The sequence below is a fragment of the Takifugu rubripes genome, chromosome 6 (assembly GCF_901000725.2).
Source record: "Takifugu rubripes chromosome 6, fTakRub1.2, whole genome shotgun sequence".
In the NCBI taxonomy this organism is placed as follows: domain Eukaryota; kingdom Metazoa; phylum Chordata; class Actinopteri; order Tetraodontiformes; family Tetraodontidae; genus Takifugu; species Takifugu rubripes.
The window spans coordinates 8,632,622-8,656,212 of NC_042290.1; the positions used below are offsets into that span (position 1 = coordinate 8,632,622).

Genomic DNA, 23,591 nt, shown 5'->3' on the forward strand with positions numbered 1-23,591 from the left:
AATAAAACAGGTCGGATGAAACGGGGAAAAATACTTGAAAGCGGAAAACTGCGAGTTTCTGATGGTGTTTCAAGGATACGATTGGACTTAAATACTGACGGAGCGGCGTGCCTGGCAACCACAGCCGCCTGAACCTAACTGTTATTTCATTTTTAATACTGTATTCAGAGAAAATGCAGGAAGTGAATGTCAGATCCAGAAATTCAGCAACAAGCTGGAAATTCTGGCTGTACAGATGTCAGAAACAGGGACACGGACATCAAAATGCAGATGCTGGAGTGGATCCAGATCGGCACGTGTCCAGATGTGTAAACATCTCATTTTTTACCACAGACATGTTGTTATCCGACCCTGGTCTGCTCTGTGTGCCAGCAGGAAGTAGTGGGTCGCATGAAACGGATATTATCTTACTGGTCTTTGGCGTTTCTGGGCTCTCGGTTCTGCGTGACAGCTGTGAAGATGAAGCGTGCGCACAATCAGAGACGGCCGCAGGCTAGGTTTGGCAGCCAGATCGTGTTTTTCGCCCTTCGGCTCCAGCGGAGTGAAAGCAAGCCTCGTTGGGAAGAGAGCTCAAGCCGCATCTTCTCCCAGCAGAGGAGAGCGTTCCCGGAGTAGTCGGAATAGTTTCCCCTGAGGAAGAGCGTCTCAATCCAGGTTGAGCGGGAGGTTGATGTCAACGGCAGGACGACTGTATTTTAGGTGTTAATGATGTCGATCACGCCGTCTTGTCATATGAGGTCTCCTTAAACGTCCCCCCACTCAGATTCCCTTGAGCCCACCTACCAGCAGCTCCAGAAGATGAAGCTGGACAAAAGCCCCTTCGTGGTGGTGTCCGTCATCGGGCAAGAACTCCTGACCCACGGTTTCCACGGCGCCGCCGTCGTCGTGCTGGAGGCGGGGCTGAAGATCGGCACGTGCTCGCTGAAGCTGCGCGGATCCGTCTTCTCGGCGCTGAGCTCCGCCTACTGGTCTTTAGGCAACACGGAGAAGAGCATGGCCTACATGCAGCAGGACCTGGAGGTGACCAAGACATTGGGTACGGAGCGGGAGTCGCGCCACGGCCTCAGATTCTGTAAAGCAAACCAGTTTGTAATGAAAGTTCCCCCCACAGGTGACCAAGCAGGCGAGTGCAGAGCTCACGGGAACCTCGGCTCTGCCCTCTTCTCCAAAGGCAGCTTCAGGGAAGCTTTGGCCAACCACAGAAACCAGCTGGTGTTAGCCATGAAGCTAAAGGACAGAGAGGTACGGAACCACGTTTGCAGTGTAAAACATGGAGCTTTAGTGTGTTTCTATGGGAAAACACACACAGGTGAGCTGTTGGGCTCGAGGCTCAGCGAGGCTGATCAGCAGCCTCGCTGTCAACACCATTTGTTTCATTTCTTTGTTGACTTTCACTGGATCCAGAACGTTTCCTCTTATCTGTCAAAGCTCTCACCCGACGGGCAGAACTGTGGTCCAGTAAGTAGCATTGTCGGCTCGCAGCTAGAAGGTTCTGGGCTCGTTTCCTGGGTTCTCTCTGTGTGGAGTTTGCATGTTCTTTCCCTGCCTGAAAGAGTCTAAAAAGACGAGGCCTGTTGGGAGGGAGAAGTTGCTCAATAACTGACTCTAACAGCAGTCCATGATGATTCCTGTTCCTATACAACCCAAATAATCTGGAACAAAGTGCATTCTCCAGGCTTCGGGAACCATCTTATTGTCCTTCCAAGACTTTGTGTTGAACGTTACTGGCTGTGGTGGGTAACAAAGTGGAATTTGAGTGATTTTTTTTTTTTTTTTTTTTTTACATTTTATTGGTCTGTTTTTGATGGACTGAAGTAATTTTGGACAGTGTGTTGTTTTGAAACTGAGTCTGGGTGCACATCCTGCGCGTTTGAACCCCCCCCACTTGTTGTCAGATGGATATTGAGCTCCTGAAACTCAGCCATCAACACAAATCCATACCCCCTGCTGAGTGTTTGCTCTGTCTTTATTTGTGTGCCGTGTGTGTTTCCAGGCAGACAGAGTCCAAACAAAGACGGCACCTGTAGAGAAATGATATTTAACCACACGAGAAAGAACAAACACAGAGAAATATCAATTTGGTAATTCCTTATTATTTCATTATTTTAAAATAGGACATTGATTATTATTTTTCCTTCAAAACACATCAAAGATGGATAAAGGTTTTCGGCCATTTTTAATATAAGATTCACGCACGATGACAGGTTTCATATTATGAATTTTATGATTCTTTTTTCCCTGTGCAAAATGACGAAAATGCACACACACACACACACACACACATTCACTGTCTGCTCCCAGACACAACATGATTGGATTTTTTGTGTGTTTTCTCGTGCAGGGGAAACACTGCGTCCTTGAGGGAAATCAAACAGTTGTCTGGCCGGTTGACTGTGCCTCCCTGTCGTTTATTAAATCTCCCTTTCCCGCCTCAGAGACGCGTCGACTGGATTTTATGTGTTTACACTCATCACTTTGCTGGGAATTGGGATCGGCACGGCGTGCACGGCGGCTTCTTTTTCTGAGCACACATGAGCAGAAATGAAAAGAGCAGTTTTCTGGTTTTAATTAGAAGAGGTGAAATCCTCTAAAGGTCAGTTTGGCTGTTTTTAGCATTTATTAAGACCCTGCACAGGAAGTGTGTTCACGTCTAATCTTCCTTTAGTTGTTCAAGCTGAAACAATTGCTCGCCCTCCAACTTTTGCTGTCATACTGTCCAATCCTGACCCTTAATGAACGGCTCTAAACCTCATTTTAGAGCTGCTAGCGCTCCAAACCACAGATGACGGGTGGATGCACCTGCTAGGTTTTCACCCTCCTTCGTCGTCTGCTGTGGTCTTGTTGGAGGAAGACCAGAACATGGGGTCATGGTGTTGGGAGGTGGAGGTGGACTTGATCTCCTGGACAGTCCTGGCGGGGCATCGGTGTCGACACCTGAGAGGCCCTGAGCTCCACCTGGGACCAGGAGATCCGTGTCCCACTTAATCCTTTAAATACGAGCCCTGCTAATGGCCTCCTCTGTCACTGACTATGCTAGCTGCATCTGTTTAATAACAGATACACCCCAAATCATTTATGAGGTAATTATTCTTGAGCTTGTAAAGCTCAATTTTGTGTCTTCTTACTCATTTTCATGTTTCTTACTGTAAACACCCTCCTCTTATTCCAGAGGCTGGGGGGGGTAAACGAGAAACAAACATGCTAATAACCCCTCTTAAATATTTCATAGTATCCCCTCCTTTGCTCGTTCCCTCTCGTGTTCTTTAAACTGGCAGACATTTCATTAAAGCCTCTGGCTTGTTCCCTCTGTCCCTCGGCATGTGTTCATAAAGGTCACACTCTCGCTTTAATTTCTAAGTCTGCTGATGTCTGCCGCTGATGTCTGTGTGCTGACATGAGGTCGGAGCTGCTGAAGGCCTCTCAGTTAATTACTGTAACTCTGGCCGGGCGGATGAGACCATGCGTGCAGAGAGAGTCAGATCTATACCTCAGATCAATGACTATTGATCATTTTTTAGATATAAAATGAGATCTGATGGGGAAAGTCTGTTGAGTTTCTTCTTGGATGCCACAGAAATTCCATAAAACATACATCACAACTCAAAGAACCTCCCCATTTTCCTTTGTGCTCCTCCTTCGCCTGGCCAACATCAGGAGGAAGGTATCCCCATATGAGCCTGGTCCCACTCTAGGTTTCTTCCTGTTATATTTGAGTGTTTCTTCCCCCGATGCTTGTTTGGGTTTTTCCATTCTTGCTTGTAAGAGTCAAATCAAATAGAATCTGTGGGCAGCGACCACAGAGCTTTGCCCCAGAACGCCGTCTGTTTTGGTCCATGTTCTAAAACTACCAGTTAATCGCAACTGCTTTTGTCTTTGAGCACTCCGGGGCGGCGAGACGTCCAGATCGATACGGAGCTCTGCGGACTGTCTCACCGCGGTGTTTGTGTGTGAGTGTAACAGGTGGCTCGGCAGAGCTTCAGTTCACCAAACCTGGAAAATCTCAGCAGTTCCCGTCAATCAGAATCGATGGGAAGAAGAGAGAAAGGTCCGGATGCAAAGAACCTGACTGGATGCTCATTTGTAACCGGATAAATGTTCATTTTCTGGTTCGTTAGACCTGATGAATATTGTTTCCTACTCTTTGAGCGCTGATCAATGCCGCTCACCTCGGATATTCGGCTCTCCAGCGAGTCTTTTAAAGGACAGAAGCAGGAGCGGTGATAATAATAGTTTGTTGTTCTCTGTCTAATCAGATAATCAGTGTGAACCAGGGGGAGCTGACACAATCAGTGTTGGGTTGCACGGGGGGTGGGCGAGTTCACGGCCCCGTTTTAATGCACACGTGAAGGAAGCTGTGTAACCGCGCACGATCCGCATGGAAATACGCAGGAGAGGCTCTCTAATTAGTCGTGAGAGTGGTGCGGGAAATCGTTAGAGGTTCCAAATGCTACAAAAGCGCCTTAATGAAAGAAGTGCGCAAACCGGAGTGGATGCACAGGGTGAGAGTCTGGCAGCGGCTCCTAATAGGAGGTGAAGGATTCACTTTCTCTCCTGCAGCCTTCAATATGTGTGAACGATTTCCAATAGGGAGGAAACGCGGCGTCTCCCTCCGCTAACGAGCGTCTCTGTTCGCCCGGGCCTCGGCGTAATGCTTGTGCTCAGAGGGGAATGTGTTCTTGTTTCATTCGTATCGTCGGGAGCAGTTTTTAAACTCTTTCTAAACAAGCTAGAATAACAGGCCCAGTCGGAGCAGTTAAATCATTTCTAATATTTAGTGTCTAATCCATATTTTAGCACAACGAGCTCGGAGGTGGATCTGGTATTAAATATGAATTGTTTTCCATGTTGGTTTTTTCTGTTTCATCCTCTGTAGTATTGGATGCCAGAGGCCCCACGTAGTGAACTCCTGTCAGGTTTGCACGTGGATTGTTCAGCGCTGCCATCTGGCTCGGCGCCGTGCCCCAATTACTGGGGATTATTATTAAACCCATCTTTTTATCTCGGGCTCCATTCGACCATCATTTGTGCGCCCGAAAGTGGTTCTCTGGCCGACTCCCATCCTGGCCCCCCTCGCACTCACCTGCAGGTGCTTCGGGTGCACGTCAAGCGTCAGGATGGGATGGAGCCAACCGTTCCGCATATACGTTCCCGGACGCTGCAGCTGCCCCGTCTGTTGGCGCTGATGCCGGCGCCGGTGTGTTTGTGTGCTTTCAGGCGGCGTCGGACGCACTCAGCAGTCTGGGCCATGTTTACACCTCCATCGGAGACTACCCCAATGCTCTGGCAAGTCATAAACAGTGTGTCCTGTTAGCGCGACAATCACAGTGCCAGCTCTCCGAGGCTCGCCAACTGGGCAACATGGGAGCCGTGTACACGGCGCTGGGAGACTTCACCAATGCTGTTCAGTGCCACGAACAGCACTTAAGTATCGCTAAGGTACAGTACGACTCACGCACCGTTATTAAATATGGAGGTTAAAGTCAATAGAAAAAAAAAGATATTTTAGAAAGAGTCAGGATTACTGCCTATACGTCCCTAAATGTCGCTCTATTAAAAGTATTGTGGTTCATTGATTTAGTGTCTGGGATTTTCACATAAAAATGCAGAAATAAAGTACTTACGCTCTTCTATTCAGGTGCCTCAGGAACTCCAATATTAACCCCTTTAAATTATATTTTACACCAGCTGGGTATTGTAGTCCGCAGAATGTTTGGTCTCATTCATCTCAGTAGCTTCTTCCCTTTCACAGGACTACAAACATGGAGGGAGTCATGAGGAAAAAAAGTCATTTATTTCTTTTTTGGTGCACGGGTGGACCAATAGGCCTTAAATTAAGTCATAAATAATCCTTTTTTTGATCAAATTAAGATTAATGTAACAAGTTTCTATCCTTGAAATACTCCCGTGTGCAGACTTTAGAGAATCGGCGCGAGGAGGCGCGGGCTTACAGCAACCTGGGCAGCGCGTACCACTCTCAACGGGACTTCGATAAGGCCGTTTCCTACCACACGCGGGTGCTGGAGCTGGCGCAGGAGCTGGGCGACAGAGCCATCGAGATGAGGGCATACGCTGGTCTGGGGCACGCTGCCCGGTGCATGCAGGTAGGTGTGACATCGAAATGGATCCGACATTCTGGGAAACCCCCTGACGGGCGCGCCCGCTGCCCTGTGACCTCCAGGACCTGGAGAGAGCGCATCAGTACCACCAGCACCAGCTGGACATCGCTGAGGAGCAGCAGGACAGAGCGGCGCAGGGCCGCGCCTCTTCCAACCTGGGTGGGTTTGCCTGGAAAACAAGTTACAACTGAGAAACGTGCTCGTAGACGGAGCGAAGGAAAGAAGGAATCACCCTGGTACAATTATGAGAGCGTCCATCAGATGAGCTGTTGTCTCGTTACTTGATTAAGTTATTGATCTTTTGCCTCAGGTTTCATTGCAATCAGCCGTGCGCTGGACTGATTGATCACTGTAGAGTTCCTGGTCGGAGGGTTGAGCCAGGGTTGCACGTTGCTCTTGTTATTTGACAATTTGTAATCCAAACGGGGGAAAACAAAGGAAGGCGAACGCGGCAGCCCGACAATAATCCGGCTGCACCGTCACTCTGGAGGACGATGTGATGTGGGTTGGTGGGTAGCTTCTTCTTAGCATTGCGAAGGACGATAAACATCAAAAAATGTACCAAAAAAAAGGTTTGTTGCATAAAAAGAGAAGAGTTTCTTATCTGCAGCAGCCCCCCCCCCCCCTCCAAAAAAAAGAGTCCTGGTTCATATTCAGTTCAATCTGTGATCTGAGCCGTCAGTTTGCTGTGTGTAGGTTACTTTTCTGAGTTTGCAACTCAAACTTTGCCAGCAGAAGGGTCAGAGAGCTATTTTTACCCACTTTCAGATGTTTTTTCTAATGTCTCTCTTAAGTCTTGTCCTTCAAGCGTCCACCTGCCAAAATAAAATCACACAAGGGAGGAGAGGAATGGCTGAAATCTGAAATATTTGATTAATCTCAGGCCAATTCAATTGATTTGCATTTGTAGGCCGCGTGCATTCCGGGGAAAGCATTTGCTTTGCATGATTTATGGGCTTAGCAAATATTCTGTTAAAAAATTTGGTTTTATCCAATCAACAAATCAGAGACAGATAAAAACAGGCTTATTCTATTTGTCATTATTAATCCTGGAATGTTCTTGAATAGCTGCAAACTTTTACCTTCTTTTAAAGTTGGGCTCACTTTTTTGCACCCTTCCACGTTTAGGAACCAAAAATAGAAGCTTCCCAAAGTTAATATTATTAAAGTCGATGGACAACAGCTGGAAATGTGATGCAATTTCAGATAACTTTGCCGAGTCTTCAGGCTTTTCCCCCCCAAAATTTGAATCTGCATCACATTATTGCCACAAGGAAACGTTCCCCTTATCTTAAAGTGAGACATCTCAAAAGCTACAACCGAGTCTTTGACTTCTGTGTGACTTTTTCGCTCCCAAACTGCCAACATAATGTACGTATCCTACCCTCATTTGCCTAAATTAGCACCGCAGACTTTAATCGGGGGTGACGGTGCTGAGGGTCATGTGACGACCCTGGCCCTCTGACATCTTATCTGCCAACAGAGGCCCTATCACATGACTGCAGGAGTGCCTCTCTGGCCAATCAGTGCTCATGTTTTATTAACTGGGTTTTGTTTTCTGCGCCCACAGTGATATCCTAAACCCATCGAACCTGATTCCAGTGCTGAGCGGACAACTCTGTGTGTTGCGTTACGCAGGAAACACGAGCGCGGCTCCGGTCGCTTTACACACAGGACAATTAAAAAGATGATGCCTGTTGACAGCGTGGAGCCACCGTGTTCCCGTCTGATTGTGTCACTCTGGAGTCGAGTGATCTCTCGCTGTTGTTGTATTTGCTCCCTGAAAAATCAAACGCGCCGCACAAAGCTCGCCGTCGACACTTCCATGTGTGACTAATAAGCTATCGGCGAAGTGACTGACAGTCTCCTGACAGAGCTGCTCCAGAAAAGCTCCAGTCTACAGATCAGCCATTCAGATCATCATTTATGGATGATGCTTTTCTCGCTCGCTCATTGCTGACTCCACTCAGTCTCCTTTCTTCCCTCCTCATCAGTTGTCTCATGCTGTTTCTGCCTTTGTTTACTCCTCCTCCTCCTCCTCTTCACCCCTTCTTTCCTCAGCCTGTCTCGTCTTTCCCCGTCATATAATTCCTTGTTACTTTTCTCACATCTCACTCTTCCCGCTTTAGTCTTCTGCACCACTTTGACTTTAAATTGAGCCATAAAAGTGTTCCGTCTGGTACTGGATGTTGACAAAAACATCCATTTTTTCCCCCAAAGATACATTAATCATTGTAATAAATTCACAGTAATTGCTTCTAAAACATGGAGGGCTCCATGCTGCATGTGTGCCGAAGCATTTCAATTCAAATGGCATCATTTCTGCCATGTTTTTAGATGATGTATTTGCTATTAACCTGCTGAATCTGAATGGATGGTGTTGTGACGTGACCACCAGAACCTCTCCATCCTCCTCCTGACTGCTACTTTATTGTTGTTTTCTGATTCTAAGCATCTAAATCTCAGATCCAGCATTATATCCGTGGATTTTTGGGACAAAACATTGCACTTTCACAGCTGATTCAAATGCAAGGCAGCTTAAGGATTTATTTTTTTTAAACTTATAAGGGCAGAAAAAAAGGAAAAATGGAAGCGTAGACCATCCTTTCCTCTTCCAAACACACCCCTCAGCCTCTCACGAACATCTCTCATCCTCACGGCTCCCCTCTCCTCACGGCCCAGCCCCCCCACTGAGAGAACCCCCGCTGCCCTGATACAGTAAATTCGCAGGTATCTGCTGTCTGTTCTGCACGCGTGTGCATCCGCACATGTTAACGGTGGTGTTAGCAGAGTTTTGGGCTCAAAGTGTCGCTGCAACAGCTACTCCAGCCAAATCTACAGGCTTCTCCGTAATCCTCTTAACATGAGAACCCTGATTAACCATGTCTCCACTTCCCTTATCTGCAGCCACCTTCACATAATTCTGCCTTCTTTTCCAAGACAGAGCTTATATTTGTGTCCATATTGACTTAACACTGTATATTTTAGTAGTTAAGGTTTGTTTCTGTACAAAAGCCAGTAGAAAACAAAGAAAGGGAACTAGAGGAATGGAATGAGACTATAAGTGTTGTGGTTTAATAGAAATGTTATGAGAGAAATGTTAAATGAGGCATCAGAGAGGGTGCAGCCGTCCATCTCTACATGTGATGTAAATACTGAATCCATGAGTTATTTCCTCAGCTGCTGCTGTGATTTTTTCCCTTTGCAGTTGGAGGAATGCTGCTGTTCTTTTATGCTGCCATCTCCATTCATATGTAAAACATTGCATTTAATGGGTGTTTGCCTCCATATTTTATTTAGAAACGGTCCCTTGCGTGCACTCACGACGTCACATTGGCTCTTCAAAGTAGACTCACACATATGCAAAGCATCGCAGGTCTATGTGTAAGAGGAGCGTTTCCTTTTGTGTGAGGTTTAATCTGACCTCAGTGAAGCGTGTTTTTGATTTCCATCAAGGCAGCCCATCAGATGTGTTGACATTAACGTTTCACAGTGCTCTTCTTCTTCTACCCCCCCCTCCTTCCTAGCAGCAGCACCTATTTCTTGTTGCCTCCATGGGGCCATATCATTTTTTTGCACCCCATTAATGTGCCCTGGCCGGCGTCTCTGGAATGGCTCCAGAGAAATGTTCAGATTGAATTGGGTAACAATGTGATTCCGCAGACCAATAAAAGGGGTATAACCAGCAGTCACATCTCTAACGGAGGTGAAAATGTGTCACGGGCTGGCAGTTAGCGCTCCATAGTTCCCCGCTCCCCCACCGTACTGGCAGCAAAGCTACGTGTAACCTCTCCCATCTGGTGTCTCCACACCCTCTGTTTCCCACTCCTAAACCCTGCGTACCACAGTCTCTCTCTCTCTGGGTGCACATTTCAAAGAATCAGTGTTTATAAATGATGTTAGCATCCTAAAAATAGGGGGGAGAACAATCACCCTGCTGTGTCCCACTGGCAGGAGCATTGTAATGTGTAAGCAGTGCTTCCGTGAGAAGCCCTGTTTGGAATGTCCCATGATCGCTTCTGCTGCTACTCAACGCAGCGGATGGATGAATTCATCACCACGGTAACCTGTTAGGTGAGAAGTTAAAGCGGTTTATTTCTGTCCTGACCTCCGTCTCAGGCATCATACACCAGATGAAGGGAGAGTACGAAACGGCGCTGAAGTTCCACAAAGCCCACTTGTCCTTCGCGCAGGAACTGAGCGATTACGCAGCCCAGGGGAGGGCGTACGGGAACATGGGCAACGCGTATCACGCGCTGGGCGTCTACGACCAAGCCGTCCGGTATCACCGGCAGGAGCTGCAGATCTCCCTGGAGGTGAGTTCCTCCGCCGTTCACCGCAACAGGGCAGAAGCTCGCGTGGAAAAGCCGAACGCAGCTGTGAAACGTGTGTTGCAGGTCAACGATCGGCCGTCGCAGGCTTCCACGCACGGCAACCTCGCCGTCGCCTACCAGGCGCTGGGTGCACACGATCGCGCTCTGCAGCACTACCTTCACCACCTGACCATTGCGCGGGAGCTGCGAGACACCCCCAGTGAAGCCAGGGCACTAGGCAAGCGGAGGGAGGAGGGAGGGCCAGGCGGATGCCCGACTGAAATCTGACATGAATGTTCCCCTTCAGCAAACCTAGGCAACTTCCACAGCTGGAGAGGCGAGTATGCTCAGGCCCTGCCTTACTACCAGCAGTACCTGGGGCTGGCTCCCGGCCTGCAGGACCTGGAAGGAGAAGGGAAGGTGTGCCATAACCTCGGCTACGCCCACTACTGCCTGGGACAGTATCGGGATGCTGTCAGGTCAGAATGAAGCTGACAAAACACCCCACTGATAGGTCTCCTCAACACGTGTTCCTCCTCCAAACGATCGAAAAGCTTGATTTTGTGTGTTCTTTCTGATTCCCGTTGTCCAGGTATTATGAGCAGGACCTGGCCTTGGCCAAGGACCTTCAGGACAAACTGTCTCAAGCAAAAGCCTACTGTAACCTCGGCCTGGCTCACAAGGCATTAGGGGAGTACAACAAAGCAGAGGAGTGTCAGAGATACCTGCTGTCTCTGGCACAAGCCTTGGATAACACACAGGTCACCACTGCTGATGTTTGCTCCCACTGAACGTCAGAACCATCCTCTGTTTACTGGCAGTTACTCAGAGCCATCGTATTTGTCTGCAGGCCGTTTTCAGGGCCTTTGGGAACTTGGGAGACGTGTGTGTGTGTCGGGGCGATCTTCCTGCAGCTGTGAGGTTCTACCAGCAGCAGCTGACCCTGGCCCAGAAGGTCAGCGATCAGAAGATGGAAGCTGACGCCTACTCGGCACTGGGATCAGTTCACAGGTGACCGAGTGTGCAGAGATTTGGGGATTTTTCTGGGTCCTCCTCGCCTTCTCACCCACTCTTCTTCTTTCCTTCTGCAGGCTCCTCCGCCAGTTCGACTCAGCCTTGTCCTTCCACAGCCAGGAGCTGACGCTCCGCAAGGACACGCGCGACCAACAGGGAGAATGTCGGGCCCTCGGCCACCTGGCTGCGGTGCACATGGCCCTGGGGGACTACTCCACAACCTTCCAGTGTTACGAAGCTCAGCTCAGCCTGGCGCAGGGGCTCAGGGACACCCGCCTGGAGGCTCAGGTCCACGGGAACATGGGCATCACCAAACTCAACATGGGGGTGTTCGAGGAAGCCATTGGCTATTTTGAGCAGCAGCTGGCCATGCTGCAGCAGCTGAGCGGCACCGAGAGCCTTCTGGACAGAGGCAGAGCTTATGGGAACCTGGCGGACTGCTACGACGCCCTGGGAGACTACGAGGAGGCTATTCAGTACTACGAGAAGTACCTGACCACCGCTCAGAGCCTCAACCACATCCAGGACCAGGAGAAGGCCTACAGAGGGCTGGGGAATGCACACAGGTACAGAGCGCATTTACTAAAACATACATAAACAGACCATGAATGTGTGATGGGTCCTGTTTAATGCTAAATAATGAGAGAATAAGGATTTGCACATGTAAGAGCTCACTGGATCCCGTTCAGTTACAGTCCAGAATACATTTTAGAGGAGAAGGAGAAGGAGCAGAGTCTGATTTCATTAACTACCATACGACTGAGTTTATAATTGCTCTTTCCAAGGTCGGTTAATTCTAATGGAATTTCTCAGAGCCACTCTGTTTATTTTGTTTACATTCCCCTTAATATTGATGTCGTTTTTATTCTATGTTTATGTTCTCATTAGCATTGACATGCTTTCAGAAATGCAACAGCATCCCAGCAAGAATCTCAAATGAGCTTTTCTTGCTTCAAGCAGACACACACACACACTCAAAATTAGAGTCAGAATGGTAATGAAAAATATTAACAAGCTCAATGCAATTAGAGTAATGTTAATATTGAAATGAAATTGTAATGACATTAAAGTTAGGGGCCCACCTTGGGTAAACACACGTGTTCATGATTGTGTGTTTTCTTAGCTCCCACTCAGAACCACTCTGGGCTGTTTCTCCTCTCTTGACTTGACCTCCTCCTTTGTCTCCCTCTCCCCAGGTCTATGGGGAACCTGCAACAGGCCCTGGTGTGTTTTGAGAAGCGCCTGGTCATCGCCCATGAGCTCGGCGGGGAAGGAGGGGGCAAGGCTCAGGCCTACTGGGAGCTGGGCACCTTACACAGCCAGCTGGGCAACTACGAGCAGGCCCTCTCCTGTCTGGAGCACCAGCTCAACATCGCGCGCGCAGCAGGGGTGAGGCGTCTCCACCTGTACAGTGTTTCCCTCTCAAGCCGTCACTCGTATTGTCAAAGGATACAGCGGAGCAGCTTTAATGAATGATATGTGACAGCCTGTAAATTCTGTGAACTGTCAGGATAAATCCCTGGAATCAGAAGCAAGCGATGCGCTCGGAGGCGTGTATCAGCTGATGGCTGACAACGAGACGGCGCTACAGGTCTGAGCACCAGCACGGCTCTGTTAGCATCCTGATAATCTGTCAGACAGCAAGAATAACGGCGTCGAATATTCACCCGGCGCCTCTGTTCCAGTGGCACCAGAGGGCGCTGGATATCGCGGAGCAGATCGGATGCGTGAGGAGCCAAGGTCGGGCGTATGGAAACCTGGGGCTGACCTTCGAAGCTCTGGGAAAGCACGAGCGGGCCGTGGTCTTCCAGGAGCAGCACCTGAGCGTGGCGGCGCAGACCAACGACCTGATGGCCAAAACTCTGGCCTACGGAAGCCTGGGAAGGATCCACCACGCACTGCAGAACTACGCACAGGCTGTGATGTACCTGCAGGAAGGTAGCAAACCAAACTAACCATGGATTCACTGATTTAGCCGACCGACATCGCTGCTTTTAGATACTCTTATATAGTAAAGATGCCACACGGAGTCAAGAAAAAGTTTCCTTTTTAGCATGACTTTTGACACGTATGAGCAAATGTTGGACTCTAATTACGTCTGGTGATGAAAGGCGGAGGGAAAGACCCATGTTAGCTCTCCCTGCAGTCATTCTGCCCGTTTCACTGAGAGTCTGGATCTTAGCGCAGCTGCTGACGTGCACGTCAGTAACCTGTTTAACGTCAGACTTTCTTGACATTCAATTACTTCAGGAGGATCAACGGGGATCCATCAGACAGCTCGACGCCAGTAGTTCTGTTTAATTTTGAAGCCCACATCTGTCGTTTTCTCCCATTTTCTCAACATTTCACCTGGAATTTTTTTTTTTTTTCCTGCGGCGCAAAAAGAAAAGGAATGAAAGCCCCCACGAAGGCTGAGACGTTGGAGGTTTTAATTAAACGCACTCCTCAAAAGTTGTGCACGCCAGGAGCGGCATCGCTCGCTTCACACAATGAGGAATTTAGCTGGGAGTTGAACTGAGGACGCAGACGGAGAAACATTTTTACATCCCATAAACCCTCCCGGCCGGTAGGAAGAGCGTTGGATAGGGATCATCACAGGGCCAGGCAGAGGGAACAGAGGAGGGTAAATCTTGATGTTTGATGAGATTTGGCTTCATCTGAGGGTGTAATGGGAACTGATTACAGCACGCCGCGGCTGTCTGCTGCCGCACAGCAGGAAGATGAAGGATGTTAGAGACAGACTGACAGGCAGATCTATAAACGTAGATTTCAAAAACCACAGACACAGACAGACAAACGTGGGCTCAATCAAGGTTGGATGCAGCAACGGCCGTCAGGAGGGTGAAAGTGCTAATTATCGGCTCTGCCTGAAGGAGCTGAACAGTCTGATTTCCATTTCGCCTCAGGGCTGCGGCTGGCTGAGCAGTTAGGTCGCAAAGAAGATGAAGCGAAGATACGCCATCGGCTGGGCCTGTCTCTGTGGGCCAGTGGGAACCTGGAGGAGGCACAACACCAGGTCTGCGTGTGTGTGTTTGTGTGTGTGCGCGTGTGTGTGTGTTGAAGCTACAGTACCTTGAGATTAGGCTGAAGATCACGAGGTCACAAATGTATTTCCCAGCTTTTAGTAACAGTTTGCTGACCTAAGGGATTTGCCTCTGCAACGTTTCTGCACCACTGCAGCTCAAACCAGTCTGGATCTGCGTGTTAATATTATTACTTATGAATGCAGCACGTTTAAGAACAACCCGTGCTGCCACAGATGGCTAAAATAGAGGGTTCAAAGGGCACCCGGGGTGGCAGGAAGGGCTGGTTTAATTCCAGTGTAAAGCGTTCAGTCATCCAAAAAGAGCAATTGGTTCGTTTTACTGCAGGAAGGTCTGTTCCAGCTTAATTCCTTCGAGACAGTTTACCCACTTCCTTTAAACAATTGCTGTTGTCCGTCCCTTTAAACTGCCTGTACAGTAATGAAAGCACAAATCAATAAGTGCTGAGTCCCGTTTAAAAGAGCTGTCTGAAACACCCGCGTTGTGTACGGGCAACCGTAAATGTCGCTCAGATTCACATGATGGATGCAAATCACCGAGCACGAGACAGAGAATCGATCCAGCGCTGGGTTAGCGTTAGCCCTGCGCACGCTCGCCACAAGGGGTTTGATCCTTTATAGGACATGATTATTCTTTATTTATTGGATTATTATAAACCTTTCATGACGTGATCAAAATGAACGTGCTTATGACTCAAGTAATTATTTGTATATTGTTTCTAATGAGTAATTTCATCCAATAGACAGTTGTGTGATGGCAGTGCCCCCCAGTGGTTAATATTCTAACAACAAGCGCCTCTGATTTGGAAAAGGGTGCTTTCAACATACCGACGGCATATTTAAAAACAATGTTATAGCAGGACACACAGCACGGCAGTGTTCATGTGATGCGTGTTTGCTGTTTTTCAGCTGTACAGAGCATCTGTTCTGTTCGAGACAATTCGTCACGAGACGCAGCTCAGCACCGATTACAAGCTCTCCCTGTTTGATCTGCAAACCAGCTCGTACCAGGCTCTCCAGAGGGTCCTAGTCAGCCTGGGTAATTTAACTCTCCTCTCCCTGGGTTTTTATTTTGGAGCGTGAATCTGAGCTCCTCACTTTTCCTCTCACACGTACGCGCTCTTTCTCTGTGAATTCTAATGAACTTCTGTGCTAATTATATGGCTGCGTGTGATGTCCCAGGCCGGCATGATGAGGCACTGGCCATAGCAGAGCGCGGTCGGACGCGCGCATTTGCCGACCTCCTTGTTGAACGGCAGAAGGGAAACCAGCACTCAACAGGCAATGACCCCTACATCCCTGTCACCGTGGAACACATGGTGGAGACGGTGAACAGTCAGAGGGCTCTGGTCCTCTACTACTCTGTTGCTGGGGGCTTCCTCTACAGCTGGCTGATAGCTCCAGGGACAGGTAACGGTTGCATGTGCCAGTGTAGATCATTCAATTATTGCCCATAATTAGCATTAGCATGCTTTATCAGTGCCGTTGTCAGTGCAAAACATTCCAGGAGCATCTTTATTTTTAGGACGCATCAAAAATTAATGTTGCACCGCTACTAGCGAGTGAGGCAATATCTCATTTAGATTTCCATGTATAAACATCTTAAATTTGTTAGGAATGCTACAGGGGTGAGCCTATCAGTCAAACAGAATAAGTAAAAGTTTAGAAGGCAAATGCACCAGCTGAAAAATCCCTGTTGAAATGTGCTGTTCTGCTGGAGTCTCCATTTTATTTCCTATGTGATATAAAACAGTTATTTTTTAGGTTTCTTCCTGGTTTCTTTAGTGCAGACAGAAAGAGTGGCTCTTAAAACAAACAGCATTTCCTGAAATGCCTCCGCAGGTGTTGTGAAGTTTCACGAGGTCTATCTCGGAGAGGGCGGAGTGGAGACGTCAGAGTTCCAGGACGGTGGCGGAAGCCCTCAGGGGGGGACAGGAGCGGGTGGAGGTCACCTGTCTCTGGAACAGTACATCTGCAACTCCAGAGAGGCTCTGGGGGTGGACAGCCACTACAGCAGGTGCCTCTGCTTTTGATTCTGTCAGCAAGAAGACAAGAAACTGAGTTCATTTTAATCCATAAAACCTATTAATCATGTTAGAAATGACCTACTATGATCTCTCAATGTGACATTATATCATCAGACATTTGAACTCATTGTGTTTATATAAGATAATGTCTACAATAATGATGAAATATACTTATTTGCTGGGTTTGATATTATCTGTTTGCTATAATGAGGCAATTCCATGCTTCCAGATTTGGCTCCAGCAGTGAGACAGAGAGTGAAGCTGGGGATCTTTTAGACCAACAGTTCGAGGAGCTGAACCACAAGCTCACCTCAGCCGCCGATCCGACGGGCTACCTGCGAATGGTGTCCAGAAATAACCTCTTCAACAGGTTTGGCTCTGGTTTGCTCCGTTGTCTGGTGACCTGGCGGCAGGTTTTTAGCATTTAGCGTTTTAGCATGTTTGATTTAATAAAGATATTGCAGAACATTAAACGGTAAAACATCAAATCCTCTGCTGTGTACTTCACAAGATTAACACCAGGTAATTATGTTAGCATATATTAATATATAAAATTTCCCTGAAACCTTCCCATTATCTTTAATTGAAATAGGGAACGATAACAGGGTCATTGTATTAGGATTTGCATTTCTATATTATTACTCCAACATAATTGGAATTGTTATAGCAGCTTACGTGACCTGAAGATGTGCGCCGCTGGTTGTCATGTGTGCATCTGTGCCTCCTATAGGAGCTGTCAGAGCATGACGAGCCTCTTCAGCACCACCGTATCTCCAGCCAAGGGCAGCTCGCCGTCTCTCCATTGTCGCCCGAGTAACAAACCTCCCCTGCGAGCCCTTTATGACTTACTGATAGCACCCATGGAAGTGGTATGTGTGTATATAGAGTTGGATGCAGATGGATGCGGCGTCAACGACACATCCGACTGTCGTGGTTAGTCTCTGTTTGCACCGTGGTTCCTTTTCCCTCAGAACGCTTGTGTCTCTCTGTCCTCAGGGCCTGATGCACAGTGCCGGGCCTGTGGGCCGACACAGGCAGCTCGTATTAGTGCTGGAAGGGGAGCTGTACCTCATCCCGTTCGCCTTGCTCAAAGGCAGCTCCTCTAACGAATACCTTTACGAGAGGTTCAGCCTCATTTGTGTTCCTTCTTTAGGCAGCCTCACGTCCACAGTCAAGGTAAGGACGCCGGCAGGTTGTTCTTTCTTTAAATTAAGGTTCTAATTCCAAACAAAACCTTCCGCAGCCTCATCAGCGCCGCGGTGGCCCTTTAGTTTGCTCAGACGGAGGCTCAATGGCTGCCGTGATTGGGGCTCCGCGCCTGCCCCCCTCAGTGATGGACCGCTGGCTGTGGGGCCCCTTACCCTCTGCTCAGGAGGAAGCTCTGTGGCTGGGGGAGCAGCTAGGATGTCAGCCTCTAACCGGCGCCAACGCCACCAAGGAGCGCGTGCTAGCCGCTCTGAATCAGGCGGAGTGCGTCCATTTTGCCACGCATATTTCCTGGAAGCTCGCGGCGTTGATTATGGCCCCGAGCCAAGAGCACCCAGGGGGTGAGAGGGGGGCAGGTGGCCAGGCCGGGGAGAAATCGCCAACCTCTGGCGAGAACGCAGTTCAGGATCGGAGGATGAATCTGTTCAAAGGTCACGGTGGCCGAGAGCAGCTGAAAGGGGACGATGACGTGAGCGAGGACGGAGAAAGCGTGTGTGAAGTGGACAGTGTGTGCGACAGCCCGCCCCTCCACGACTTCCTCCTCACTGCTGCCGACATACTGGACCTGTGCCTGAGTGTCAAACTGGTGGTTCTGAGGTGGAGCGTCACACACGTCCCAAAATGGTTTTTCTGAGGCTTCACCTCCCAGCTGACCTCTGACCTCTTCCGCCACAGGTTGTACCCAGAGTCCAGCAGCAGGGTGACCGCTGACGGGATGGTGGGCCTGACCAGAGCCTTCTTGGCTGCTGGAGTCCAGTGCGTGTGCGTCTCCTTGTGGCCTGTCCCGATTGCCGCGTCCAAACTCTTCACGCACACCTTCTACACGGCGCTCCTCAACGGGACCAAAGCCAGCGCGGCGCTGACGGAGGCCATGAAGATGCTTCAGAGCAGCAAACACTTCTCACACCCCTCCAACTGGGCCGGTGAGCCCAGATAAGAATTGAATAGGAATACAAATGGTCCCTGTTTACCTTTCCTGGTGGGACTTGAAACGACCGCAGCGTGTGTCAACGCGTGTCTTCCTGCAGGTTACATGTTGATCGGCAGTGACGTGAAGCTGAACAGCCCCATGTCCCTGGTTGGCCAGGCTCTGGCAGAGATCCTGCAGTACCCAGAGAGAGCCAGGGACGCTCTCCGAGTGCTCCTACATTTGGTGAGCTGCAGCGTCACTAACGAGAAGCTCTGCTGAGGTGGTTGGAATCGCCCCGCTCGGTAGTTTTGACTCGTCCGTCCCGCTTCTGTTCTAATAAATTTGCAGATTCGGGAAATGAAGTCGCAACATTACATGAATGTTTCTCTGTTTTCGAGAGCAAATCCACTACCCTAATTTTAATGTTAGCAGAACGTCTTTATTACAACCTTATTTTTGCCAAGTTGTTGACATTTTTGAGCAGTTTTCATCATCTCTTCTTTTTTGTCAACATGGATCTAAAAAGACATCACACAAAGAGAGGCACATAATTAAATAATCTGAGTCAGCATTCTTCAGCATAACAGCCCCACCCCAGGTATTTGTAGGGGAATTTTTTGCATTTGGCAGAAAAATAGTAGCAGAAAATTAGTGAGTTAATGAGGGACACAACCCCCATCATGCCTGTTATTGTTGCTCTTATCAAATCCACTATTTCACCATGCCAAACCCCAGAGAAGGCAGCTTAAACTGTAGTTTTCTACCCACCCAAGGTTCCTTAAGGATGGATTCTTCTGCCTTCTGTATAATGACCGTGACGGGTTCACAAGAGATGCTTTAATATGTGTCGCGTCCACAGGTTGAGAAGTCTTTGCAGCGTATCCAGAGCGGCCAGTGCAACCCCATGTACACGTCCCAACAGAGCGTGGAGAACAAGGTCCGTTTCTACTGTAAAATCATCTCACGTGTGGAAACACTCATTTCTGAGAACTGATCATATAAAGTGCGACTCAGTAAAGTGACTCTTGGCTAAGCTTCTTGTCTGGCCCCCGTCAGGTGGGTGGGGTCCCCGGGTGGCAGGCCCTGCTGTCTGCTGTGGGCTTTCGCTTGGACTTCTCCGGTAGCAGCTCTGCTCTCCCCGCAGCGGTGTTCTTCCCCACCTCGGACCCCGGAGATCGACTTCAGCAGTGCAGCACCACGCTCCAGGCCCTGCTCGGTAGCCTGCAGACAGCCTTTTCCTGCATTTGACACTTTCTAACCCTAACCTTCTGTGTGGAGCTGATCCCAAACCTTCTGCACCCCCTTCAGGTCTGACCCCTCCAGCTCTGCAGGCTCTCTGCAAACTGGTCACCACGGCCGAGGCTGGAGAACAGCTCATCCACAAGGTACTCTGTCCTCTTTTGCAGCCACATTGACTCACATTTTCTGAGCACTTGAGAAGTTCTTACATCTTTGGCATCATCTGGAATTCATGTCCTCAGCTGTACTTGACTGTCTGTCGGGTGACTCTCGAATCCAAATATATCTGAATATCTTTTTCCTTTTCCCTCAAACCCACCTCACAAAGGCGGTTAAAAGCATGGTGGGAATGGTAAGTGTAACAGTGAGCCCACCAGGCGCACGGCAGTGGAAAATATGAATGTTTTATTTTGAAAGATCTTTGTGACGTGGGTGCTTTTATTTTGTTTTAGGATTTTTTTGGTGTGTGTTTTCAAATTAAAATACCGCTGTTCTCTCTATTTCCCTGCGATTTAGCTGCTGTAACTTCACCCGTCTCCTTCTTTTCCCTCCCACCAAAGCTTCATCAATTGCTGGTGCAGTTTCAGACGGGAGATAAAGACCAAGACTTTTCCCTGGCGCCCATTCAGGTGTCCATCAGCGTGCAGCTCTGGAGGCTCCCGGGCTGCCACGAGTTCCTGGCAGCGCTCGGTGAGTCATCAGTTGTGCGAGTTACAACATGAACGTGATCTGAAACTGACTTTATGGAAGCGAGCTAGTGGAGAATGTTTACCACGGATACTTCCATTCGGTCTGCTGTGAACTTGCATAAACTGGGGTGAGGTCAAGGGTCGCGCATGTGCAGCACCGGCGTAAACTCAGCTTCTGTTTAGGGTTTGACCTTTGCGAGGTGGGCCAGGAGGAGGTCGTGCTGAAGACTGGGAAGCAGGCCAGCAGGCGCATCATTCATTATGCGCTTCAGTCCCTTCTGGCGCTGTTTGGTGAGGATAAAAGGCTGATTTTAATGTAAATAGGAGTAAATATGCTTGTACGGTCGGGGTTAACACCTGGACTTGTTCGCTCTCCTCCTCTAGATTCCACAGAGCTTCCCAAGCGCCTCAGCATGGACAGTTCTTCCTCTCTGGAGTCTCTGTCATCCTCCCAATCCGCCTCACAGCCACACTCCCTGCCCCTCTCCCTCGGCTGTTACCCACCCCAGCCCTCCTTTCTGCCCCCGGTCTGCCCTGACAACCTCTCCTGCGATGCCATCTCTGTGTACAGCCTAAGCTCCGTCGCCTCCTCCCTCAGTTTCCTGTCCCGCCCCGAGCCCGCAGGAAGCGACGTCACCAGCCAACGCTCGCACCAGCAGGACGTGGATGGACCCCGCGGCGGCGTCGCCCTCTATAGCTCACACCGCGGCCTGCTGAGAGGCAGAGCAGCTAATCACAGAGGAGGGTTTGCGGGGGGAGGGGAGGAAGAGGAGTATGAAGGCTACTCCATCATCAGCAGTGAACCGCTGGGACACGGCAGGAGGGAGTGCGACACCCTGCCGCTACCTGTAGGACACAGGCAAGGCAAAGGTGGCGCTGCCAGAGGCTCTGCCGCTGTCACCGTTTCCTCCAAGGGAAGCATCAGCACGCCAACCTCCCCAATTAAAGCCCCTCTGCTGCCCGTCAAAGTTCCTGCCAGCCCCAAATCCAAACAAGAAGTGTAAGTACGGTTCGGTTTGACACAATTATTTTCTGCTCACATCCTTAGTTTTAGAACCTGGACAGGAAGGTTGGTGACTTTGGTTGATTAGCTGATTAGCTTCAGTAGCAGCAGCAGCTCACGAGGGGTTAAAAAAACAGGTTGATCCACCATCCCCACAGGAGCAAAGCGATGATCTTTACCACCTGCTGTGACCCTGAGCAAGCTAATTGCTCCTAGAACTGCGTGTTCGGTGTATTAACGGTTACACAGCCTAAATCCACTTATTCAGTCCTGTTTATTTTTACATGTTTTGCTTCAGCTTTTGCGTTTGTCGCGTCGTGACCTTCACGTTTTCTTTTATTCCAGCTCGTCTCCTCACAGAGCCGGGAAAGGGAAGGTTAGCAGCTCTGAGTCAGACCAGTCGAGCACCGAGACGGACAGCACCGTCAAGTCCCAGGAGGAGAGGACGATGCCTGCGGGACAGCTAGATCCACAGGAACTGGCCCAGAAGATTCTGGAGGAGACCCAGAGCCACATGCAGGCCGTGGAGAACCTACAGAAGGCAAATGTCCGGGGGAAAGCAGCAAGGGGGCACGAGGGGAGGGAAGAGGCTCAGGCCAGGCAACCGTCTCTGTCTACACCAACGACTCCAACTTTAACCGGCGCCGCTCGGGGATTTCAGCCGTCTGAGACCAGCGCCTTCAGCCGGCCCCCCAGCAGAGCCAGTCTGAAGACTCGCTCCTCTCCCCTGTCCCTGTCGTCACATCTTTCACCCCTTTCGTCCTCGGCCGCGACGCCTCCGATGACGAGGCCGAAACCGCCCTCGCGCTCCTCGTCGCTGCAGAAAATCAGCTCTGGCTACAGCAGCCCGGCGCGTTCGTCTCCATCTTCATCGCTGTCTGTCAGAGAGCGAGCTCCGCCCACAGCCCTGCCCACTGCTCCGCCCACAGCACCTCCAGATGGCGTTGGGCAAATTAAACTTAAATACCCTTCCTCGCCGTACACTTCCCACATCTCACCCTCGCGCTCTCCGGCCGACTGTGCGCCATCGCCAGCACTTTCCTACTCCTCCGCCGGGTCGGCGTCGTCCAGCCCGGCAAACACCCCCGAATCGAGCCAGTCCAAACAGGGCGATAAAGTCCAAGCAATTCATAATTTAAAAACTTTCTGGGCTAATGCGGGTCAGAAACACGACCCTCCGTCTCCCGCCAGCCTACTGCGAAGTGGAAATAAAAAAATGAGTGCGGTTCAGAACGATGTCCTAGGCTTGCTCCACCTTTCACCCAGACACGAGTCCACCGGCGCCAACGAAGCCGGATCGGAGGGGAGGAACGCCGGCGGCCCACCCAATGGTCACCAAGCGCTGGAGGCTAGAGCAACACAATCTCCATCATCCAACACCACCACAAACTCCAAAGGAAGCTACAAACTTCCCCCCGAAAACGGTTACAAGTTCCATTCGCCAGGACATTTTTTCCCATCTTCTAAATGTTGAGAGTTGGGATGTTGAACAGCTTTAGTGTTTGTATGACAGAAGCTGTCCGTTTGACAGCTAAATGCTCCCGCATTTGGGTTTCCTTTTGTTTTGTTTTAGCAACACCTGCTGAAGATGAGAATAGAAAGTACTGTTTCATACTTATGGTGATTTTAAATGTTTTTCGAGGTTTGTTGTGCTGGAATGCTGATGTCTTGAATGTGATGAAGGTGCCTTTGTTTGGAGAGCTGGAACGACAAAACCATGGTGAGAGAAGAGTCTTCAGTGACGTGTTCACAGCTGATGAGACAGCATGAGTCTCAGCGTCTCCGTTTTTGTTCTCGGTTCCTTGACTTGCTCTCACTGAATTTGTGTGATCTGGGGCTGAATTTGAATTGTTGTGTGGTGTCTAATGTTAAATGCCATGATGGTTATATCAGTGTTTTTTATTTTTATTTTGTAAACTGTGTTTTCCAACCATTATTATACATTTTATAAAACAATTAAAGGAGGAAGTAAAGAAACAAGATTTTTAAATATATATACCCCGATGTTTGTTTTTGTGTCAGATGTTATGA

The 23,591-nt window shown here is 49.3% G+C and overlaps 1 protein-coding gene across 4 annotated transcripts in view; it reads left to right on the forward strand.

Annotated features, from left to right (window-relative positions):
* ttc28 (tetratricopeptide repeat domain 28) overlaps nt 1-23,554 on the forward strand; it is a 52,593-nt gene extending 29,039 nt beyond the window's left edge. For 3 of the 4 annotated variants that reach the window (XM_029837379.1, XM_029837380.1, XM_029837381.1), the window contains 32 exons: nt 764-1,036; nt 1,112-1,242; nt 5,215-5,436; nt 5,913-6,101; nt 6,179-6,275; nt 10,236-10,432; nt 10,514-10,667; nt 10,737-10,908; nt 11,022-11,190; nt 11,280-11,440; nt 11,521-12,009; nt 12,640-12,832; nt 12,954-13,034; nt 13,129-13,381; nt 14,350-14,459; nt 15,396-15,525; nt 15,669-15,896; nt 16,329-16,503; nt 16,743-16,883; nt 17,244-17,382; nt 17,510-17,689; nt 17,757-18,316; nt 18,395-18,642; nt 18,748-18,872; nt 19,489-19,566; nt 19,686-19,845; nt 19,938-20,014; nt 20,197-20,220; nt 20,429-20,558; nt 20,741-20,848; nt 20,942-21,557; nt 21,906-23,554. In XM_029837379.1, coding sequence (XP_029693239.1) covers nt 764-1,036; nt 1,112-1,242; nt 5,215-5,436; nt 5,913-6,101; nt 6,179-6,275; nt 10,236-10,432; nt 10,514-10,667; nt 10,737-10,908; nt 11,022-11,190; nt 11,280-11,440; nt 11,521-12,009; nt 12,640-12,832; nt 12,954-13,034; nt 13,129-13,381; nt 14,350-14,459; nt 15,396-15,525; nt 15,669-15,896; nt 16,329-16,503; nt 16,743-16,883; nt 17,244-17,382; nt 17,510-17,689; nt 17,757-18,316; nt 18,395-18,642; nt 18,748-18,872; nt 19,489-19,566; nt 19,686-19,845; nt 19,938-20,014; nt 20,197-20,220; nt 20,429-20,558; nt 20,741-20,848; nt 20,942-21,557; nt 21,906-23,034 — 7,139 coding nt within the window. In that variant the 3' untranslated portion in view covers nt 23,035-23,554. The remainder of the gene's footprint in view (nt 1-763; nt 1,037-1,111; nt 1,243-5,214; nt 5,437-5,912; nt 6,102-6,178; nt 6,276-10,235; nt 10,433-10,513; nt 10,668-10,736; nt 10,909-11,021; nt 11,191-11,279; nt 11,441-11,520; nt 12,010-12,639; nt 12,833-12,953; nt 13,035-13,128; nt 13,382-14,349; nt 14,460-15,395; nt 15,526-15,668; nt 15,897-16,328; nt 16,504-16,742; nt 16,884-17,243; nt 17,383-17,509; nt 17,690-17,756; nt 18,317-18,394; nt 18,643-18,747; nt 18,873-19,488; nt 19,567-19,685; nt 19,846-19,937; nt 20,015-20,196; nt 20,221-20,428; nt 20,559-20,740; nt 20,849-20,941; nt 21,558-21,905) is intronic. The other variant, XM_011604757.2, reaches the window with a different exon arrangement.
* The last annotated feature ends 37 nt before the right edge of the window (nt 23,555-23,591 follow it).